Source organism: Ursus maritimus, unplaced genomic scaffold, assembly GCF_017311325.1.
Source record: "Ursus maritimus isolate PB19 unplaced genomic scaffold, ASM1731132v1 scaffold_2, whole genome shotgun sequence".
NCBI classification, from domain to species: Eukaryota; Metazoa; Chordata; class Mammalia; order Carnivora; family Ursidae; genus Ursus; species Ursus maritimus.
The window spans coordinates 38913342-38921153 of NW_024424452.1; the positions used below are offsets into that span (position 1 = coordinate 38913342).

General features: G+C 59.6%; 1 protein-coding gene across 1 annotated transcript in view; it reads left to right on the forward strand.

Moving 5' to 3' along the window:
• The window catches only part of RGS11 (regulator of G protein signaling 11), a 9286-nt gene extending 2761 nt beyond the window's left edge, over positions 1 to 6525 (forward strand). Inside the window, exons 8-16 of the mRNA XM_040635643.1 lie at positions 361 to 429; positions 1482 to 1511; positions 1595 to 1656; positions 1754 to 1867; positions 1961 to 2076; positions 2198 to 2285; positions 2378 to 2516; positions 5405 to 5487; positions 5576 to 6525. Of these exons, the coding sequence (XP_040491577.1) occupies positions 361 to 429; positions 1482 to 1511; positions 1595 to 1656; positions 1754 to 1867; positions 1961 to 2076; positions 2198 to 2285; positions 2378 to 2516; positions 5405 to 5487; positions 5576 to 5699 (825 nt within the window). The 3' untranslated portion in view covers positions 5700 to 6525. The remainder of the gene's footprint in view (positions 1 to 360; positions 430 to 1481; positions 1512 to 1594; positions 1657 to 1753; positions 1868 to 1960; positions 2077 to 2197; positions 2286 to 2377; positions 2517 to 5404; positions 5488 to 5575) is intronic.
• Positions 6526 to 7812: the final 1287 nt, after the last annotated feature.

Sequence of the window (7812 nt, forward strand, 5' to 3'; positions counted from 1 at the left end):
AGCTAGTGCAGTGGGCAGCTCTTGGCCTCAGGGTTGTGAGTTCAAGCCCTCTGGGCATACAGCCCTACTGAAGAAGAAGAAGGGTGGTTGTGTTTGGGGTCCGAGCAGTCAGGAGCACGGCAGGGAGGTGAGCTCGCCGGACGTGAGGTCCCCGTGGGGGTGGGACAGGTGGAGAGTTGGCTCAGGGGCTTGAGTCTCAGACTCTGCGGTTCCTCCAGATGTCGGTTTCCGTGTTACAGGATGACGTGTGGGTGCAGAGCCTCAGTTTACGGAGGCGGGTGGGGGGCAGAACACAAGGCTAGCTTGGGTCTCAACGGCCCCCACCTGGGTCGTATCCCCATCTCGGCCTTCCCTCTGCAGCCAGGTGTCCCCAGCATCCTGGAGCAGGGTCCAGAGCGTAGCTTCTGCGCTGCCGAGGGAGTGCAGATGGTGAGGGCCCTGCATATGCTCCCCACCACCCTGCGTACATGTCTCCCTACCCCAACCTGGGGGCTGCCCATCCGTCCGTCCGTCCGTCCGTCCATCCATCCATCCATCCAAATGGCGCTTGACCCTTACACCGAGAGGCCCTGCTCTGTTGCTGGCATCACTCGCCCCTGCCTGCACCCCCACTCCCACGCCTCTGCTCTCACCTCTTGCCTCCCCAATCTGCTACACTGGGTGCAAGTAAGTGTGATGGGGCTCTGGGAAGGGTGGGAGCTCTTCTCCAGGCTGGGGCAGCCTCAGGGGCCAGGGGAGTTGGAGATGTGCCCAGCAGAGCCATGGGCTTGAGGGGCCTGGGCTGAGCCAGCCACCTCCCGCCAAGGCCTCCAGTGGCTTTTGGACAGACATGTCCCGACCTGGTACCAGCTGAGCCCTCTGTTCCAATCCCACAAAACCCAAAATATACAGTATCTAGTGTCTTACAGAGAAAACTTCTTCCCGACTTTGAAGCTGTAGTTCACGGTCGCAGGTTTGTAGTTTTCTCGTTATAAGGTCGGCCAAAGAGAGCCCAGACCGACATTGGAGATCCCGGGCACCCTGAGGCTCATGTGTGTGTTGGGAAGGGTCAGCCCGTCCACCTGGCCCTGAGGATGTGGCAGGCAGGCTCTGAGCTCCGCACAGGATGGGATAACCTTGAGCTCAAGTTAGCAAGACTGTCCCCCACTGTGATCCTGTGGCCTATCTCTCCTGTAGCTGCTGGTTTTTTAAAAATGACCTAAATACATTTGAAAATATGAAGTAGGGACAGTTGGGGAACTGCAGGGTAATTCTGACAACTTATGGGCTCCATGGAACATTCCGGAAACCCCTGGACTAGAGGCCCCCAGATGCTTCTTGGAAAACCAGACCCCTCCTTTAGAGGAATGGCTCCAAGGAGCAAGGTAGGGGGCCTGAGTCATTCTACACCAGCCCCAGGATGATGGGCTCATGAACCCAGGGTGGGCTGTCAGTCCCCACGGGGCCCGCCTTCTAACTGCAGCCCATTCGGCCCCTTTCAGATCAAGAATACAGAGTTCTACAAGCGGGAGGTAGGTTGTGGGGGTCGGGGAGAGAGGGGCCTGGGCTGGGGCTCAACCAGCCCAGGCCCCATCTCATAGGCCTCACGTCCTAGATGGAACGCTGCAGGAAGGCCCTGACCAGGGCCCGGGTGAAGTCCTCCGTCTGCCTTGAGGCGTGAGTGGGCTGGGGGGCCCAGAGCGCAGACCCTTCCTCTAGTGCCTTCTCCGCACGGCCTCTCCCTGCACTGGCCCCCATCGCCCCCCCACCCTAGGTACCTGAAGTTCACCAGCCAGCATGGACCACACGACCCCATCGTGTCAGGGTGCCTGCCCAGCAACCCCTGGGTCACAGACGATGACACCTACTGGACCATGAATGCACCCAGGTGCGCCTAGGGTGGGCAAGGGGCTCTGCTCCCCAGCCTCCCGTCCGCCGGCGCATTCCTCGTGCTCCTGACCTGCCCTCCCTGTCCCCTCAGCGTGGCTGTGCCCACGAAGCTGCGTGTGGAGCGATGGGGTTTCAGCTTCCAGGAACTCTTGGAAGACCCTGTGGGACGGGCCCATTTCATGGACTTCCTCAGGACCGAGTTCAGCGGTGAGAAGCCCCATGCCCTGCTCGAGGCCCCCGGGAGGGAAGCTGCTGCCGGGGACCGTCCAGGTTCCTGCCAGCCCCGGCCACGGTGCGGGTGGGCCTCACCTGGTGTGTGGACCTGCAGCCGAGAACCTCAGCTTCTGGGAGGCGTGCGAGGAGCTGCGCCACGGAGGGCAGGCCCAGATCCACGCCACGGCAGACGCGGTGTACCGGTGAGCGCCGAGGGCGGGGAGCGGCCGGCGGTGGGCGGGCGCGTGGAGCCCCCGCAGCTGGGCCTGTCCCTCTCCCCCGTCCGCCGGCACAGGCAGTTCCTGGCCCCTGGTGCTGCCCGCTGGGTCAACATCGACAGCCAGACGATGGAGCGGACCCTGCGGGGCCTGCAGCAGCCCCACCGCTACGTGCTGGACGACGCCCAGCTGCACGTCTACATGCTGATGAAGAAGGTGAGCGTGCGGGGCTGGGGGCGCTCCCCGCTGGGGCCGGCACCTCCCGCCCGCGCCTGCCTTCCCCCTGCAGCTTACGCTCCGCTTTGCGGAGGAGCAAACCGAGGCTCAGAGGGGCTGAGGGCTGGCCCAGCCTCCTGCGTAAGGAGAGGTCCAGTTGTGATTTTAGGAAGTGTTTCGTCTCGTGTTGCTGCCGTGACGATCGCCCCAAGCCCGGGGCCTTACGACAGCGACGTTCTAGTCCGTCCCAGCGTGCGGGTCAGAAGTCCCGCACAGGTCTCCTGGAGCGAACGTTGGGGTGTGGGCAGCGCCGGCCCCTGCTGGAGGCTCCGGGGCGGGGGCATCACGTGTCCGGCCTTTCCAGCTGCTGGACACGCTGCCTCCTCGTGTGCAACCCCTCCTGCGTCCTCAGGCTGGCAGGTAACCTCTCCAGCCTGACCTTCTGTCCTCCTGCAGGCTCCTCTTTGACTCAGGCCCCTGGTGCCCACGGGCCTGGCCGTCCAATCCAGCACATCTCCCCACCTCCGTCCCTTTGTCTTGTAAGGGACACAAGCACAGGTCCAGGGCTAGGGTATAGACATCTCTGGGGTCTTCTCTGAATGCCACAGCCTATAAATATTTATCTATTTTCTTTTCAGTTTGCTTGAATTTGGGTCTAAAGCAAGGTACATATGTTAGAATTGGTTAATAAATCTCTTAAACCTCTTTTTTTTTTTTTTAAAGTAGGCTCCATGCCCAGTGCAGAGCCAACGTGGGGCTTGAACTCACGACCCTGAGATCAAGACCTGAGCTGAGCTGGAGTCGGACGCTTCACCGACTGAGCCATCCAGGCGCCCCAAACCTCTTTTTTACGTTTATTTATTTAATCTCTTCACCCAACATGGGGCTCGAACCCACGACCTTGAGATCAAGAGTTGCACACTCTTCTGAGTGAGCGAACTGGGCACCCTCTTAAATCTCTTTTTATTTATTTACTTAATTTATTTTAATTTTTTAAAAGATTTTGTTTATTCATTTGACAGAGAGAGACACAGCGAGAGAGGGAACAGAAGCAGGGGGAGTGAGAGAGGAAGAAGCAGGCTCCCAGCGGAGGAGCCCGATGCGGGACTCGATCCTAGGACCCTGGGATCACGCCCTGAACCGAAGGCAGACACTTAACAGCTGAGCCACCCAGGCGCCCCTTAAATCTCGTTTTAAAGTATGGTTTTGTTCTGAAGGAGTTGCAGTCCTGTGTTGTGGCCTGGGTCGCACTAGTGGTGTCTCGCGGGGTCTTTGGAGTGTCTCCCTGCCGTCTGTGTTTCTGAATATCGGTAGCGATGTTTCAGACTGGGTCAGATTTGTCTCCAGTTCTGTTGTGTGTTCGGTGTTGTGGACGGTGTTTTTCTTCAGAGACGGTGTGGGGTTCTCCCGTCGGGACGCACGTGGGGCCCGGCCGTCTCTCTCTCTGTGTCGCGAGCAGCCCCTGGCAGTTGCTGGCCGGCCTGTGATTCTGTGGGGGTGAGGAGCCGGCCCGTGCCTGCCTCTGTTTCTGGGCTCACGTCTCAGAGGCATCTGCCCTCGCCTAGTCTTTGTGGCACGGTCATCTAGGGAAGGCAGAGTCGATTCCCGATTCCTTCTCTTGTTTTCTCCTTTTCAGAATAATGACTTGGACCCGCTGTGTCTGCCAGGGGTGGTCCGCGAGTCTGAGGTGTCTTTAATACCGCGGTAAATCCGCCGTGTCTCCAGATGACGGGTTTCATTCCCCGTGGTTCTTGCTCTTCCTTGCTGTGCACCTGCTGGCTGCTGAGGCACTTGGGGTGTTCTGGGGTCTGCAGCGGCGTGTCCCAGGCCCCCTGCGCTGCTCCCGTCGGCAGCCCTGGCCCTTCTCCTAGGCTCTTTAGAAATCGACCTGCGCGCCAGACGTGTTTGCTGTCACCTGGATTGTTTCCAGGCCTTTCAGCGAGCAGAATTAGGGAACGGGAGTGTTTGATGTAGAGTGTATCAGTAGTTCATGCTGACACAGCTCATTCAGACCCAGCATCACAATCTCCGTCCCCTCTCCGGCTTTCCTCACTAACCCTCCGAGAACCGTGGTTCGCAGCGGCACTAACGTAACGACTCGCCTGCTTTTCCTCACATTTCGCTCCGGAGTTGGAACCGAACAGCACGGCACTGCCGTCTACAGTGCAGTCACTGGAAGTGGTCTGCGTGGTTCTTGGCCGGGTCCTGTGTATATAACGTCCCAGGGACGCCCCTTGAATAGCTCCGTTAGGTGTGGTCAGGGTGGCGTCACCCGCTGCACGGTCACCAGCTCACTTGTTCCACTTTACCTTCAATGTTCAGGAATTGATTATTTGTTGTTTTATCTTGTAATTATGTAAAGTATCTACCCAGGTTCAAAATCCAACCTACCAAGAAGGTACATTTCAAATCAGTCGAGTTATATCCCAGTCCTTCCTCAGTCTTCCCGTCTTCCCACTGAAATTAACTATTTAAAATTTGTATTTATTTTTCTTTAAAAAATAGAAACAATTAGGTTCATAGTTTTCTCTCTTTCTTTATTGGGTACCATACAGTTTTTCTCGACCTTGCAGTTTATTTTGCTCCGTGTCCTCGCCCTCACTCTTAGGGTACACCGAGAACCAGGGGAGGCACTACTTGGGATTTCCCGCTGGAGGTCCCATGGTTCACCCCTCCGAGCATGGGCACTGGGCCCCTGCCCACTTTAGAGGGTTAATAGCCCCACTGGTCAGGAGCCCAGGTCTCCCTGAGTCTGTCTGACTTGGTCAGGGCAGGTCTGGGATGGTTGCCTCCAGCACTGTCCACTGAAGGGGCTCTGGGGCTGGCGGGGCCCCAGCAGTGCCAGGCTGGACCCCCCTCGGAAGCTGGCTGAACGCCGTCTCTTGCAGGACTCCTACCCGAGGTTCCTGAAGTCCGCCGCATACAAAGACCTGCTGGCAGAAGCTGTGATTCCCCCCGACGCCAAGAGACGGTGAGCCTGGCCGTGCCCTGCGGCCGGGGCACTGAGGCAGGCGGGCCCCTCACAGCTGCCCTGTGCTCAGGTCTGCTCTCGTCCCCAGGGTGTTCCCGTTTATGCGTAAGCCGCCGCATTCGAGCCCCAGCCCTGCTCTCCTACCTGCCTCCACCTCTGGGGAACCTGTGGCTGTGGCCAGTGGCCCTGAGTGTGGTGACGGGGACACCTAGGTGGGCATAAAGCAGGAGGGGAAGTGGCCACCCTCACCGCTTGCCCGGAGTCCTGGCAGCTTTTGAGACCACTGGCATGGGCGTCTCCTAATTCCTAGGGGGCCTGGCCTTGCCCCTATGCCCATGGCCTCTTGGCTCCCACCTTTTCCCTTGTCAAGCCGTCCCCTCCCCAGAAGGGGCTGGTCCAGGTGCTGATTCCCAGGAAGGGGTGTTGGGTGTCACTGTCTGAGCTCGGGACACCTGAACAAAGGTGGGATGAGATGGGCCAAGCAGGTCAGGTCACACGAAGCCCTGGCATTCTGTGGTCTCCAGTTCGTTAAACCGCTGGCCAATTCCAGCTGGCTTCAGCCAGTGGCACTTAGCATGAGGAAATGCAGGCCTCAGGGCAGATTTACCCATTTACCCACAGCGCTCAGTGTGACCCTGCAGGGACCCCACACCACATCCCCAGTGCTGCTGGGGCCGTGCTCAGCCTTCCGTCTGGCCCAGAGCTGTTCTCATGGGTCTTGCCCACACCGTGGCCATCGCTGCGTGTGTCCCAGACCTCATCCCGCAGGGACACATCCAACTGGTGTCCTCGAGGCTGTGGCTCTTCTGCCATTGTTGCACAGAGATGACTCCACTGTCACCACCCGTGACAACTGGTCCCGGTTCGTGGCCAGGGCAGGTGGAACCCTTGGGGAACCGGGGGTGATGCTTGACCCAAGGTAAAGTACGGCCACTCCTCTGGGGTGCAGCTCTGTCAGGCCAGAGGGGTGCCACCCATTCCACTCCCACCCATGCCCGGCCCAGAAATAAATGACAGTTGGGTCTCACTCTGAGCCCACCCTGTTGTGGTCCGAGTCATTGTGGACTGTGGGTTGAGTGTAGTGTGTGGTGTGCACGAGTGAGGCACGCATGAGGTGTATGGCGCAGGAGGCACGTGTGTCCGTGAGGCACGTGGTAGGCCTGAGGCAGGCGTGTGTGAGGCACGCAGTAGGTGTGAGGCAGGCGTGGTGGTGTGTGAGGCATGTGGTCCTTGTGGCGTGAGGTGTGAGGCGTATGTGAGGTGGGAATTGGTGGAGGACGGTGGGGGGGTTCGGTATCAAAGACGTTAGTCAGGGAGGGTCCCACGCGGGTGGGTCCATAGCAGAGGAGGGACTCAGCTTTCCAGCTGGACTCAGACTGCAGACTCGGTGGTCTTGGGAGGAGAGGGTGGGGAATGCCGTCTGTGCTCTGGCAGGGCAAGGGTTCCTGGGTGCTCCGGGAGTCAGGAAACTGAGTCCCGGGAGGTCATGGGGCGAGAGGAGGCGCTTGGGGTTCAGTCCAGCATCTCCTGGCCAGCTGCACCCTAAGGCCGAGTCACAGGGAGCCTGGCATGGGTCAGAGCCCGAGGGACTGTGGGCATGGCTGCTTTCCTTACACGTCCAGGGTGCAGGATGCCCACCAGTGCGGGCATCTCCTGGGCCCCGCCTCTAGCTCCTGCCCAGTCTCGGGACCTGCAGGGTGGTCCCTCCCGAGCAGGTGACTCCGCGTGCTGGTGTGGGCCCTGGGAGGCTGAGGGGCACTGTTGCAGCCCCTAGCCCTGCCCCCGCCCAGTGGTTTTCATTTGTGGACTTGTCTCTGCAGCCCTGTTGTTCCTGAGGCCTTTGTGGGCTGGGCAGCAGCTTTTCACAGCGACAGCGGTCTTGCTCCTTGGCAGCCCCCCCCCACCCCCGCAGCTGGGAAACGAGGCTTTTCATACCTAGATGCACAGTGGGCGTTCAGGCAGGATTCTCTAAAGGACCGCCCTCTTCACTCTGGTCCCAAAGCTCCGTCTCCCCCAGGCTCCTGCGGCCTGGGCAGCTGCCCTTGGAGGACACAGGGGTGCTCAGGGACCCCCTGCCTGTCCTGATGGGAGCATACCCACGTCTACAGGCTGGGCTCCTGACTTGAGCCAGGGTGACCAGGGAGGGATCTTCAAACCTGAGCTGCACTTAGAGGCCTTGCAGAGAAGTCCTCGGGGCCCCATTTCTGATTGGGCGGGGGGGGGGCACTCTGAGACTCTGCTAGAGGGTCCCCCAGCTCTTCCAGCAGCCTGGTCAGCACCAAATCCACTTTGCCCCTTTGGAGCAGATATGAGGCACACACGTGC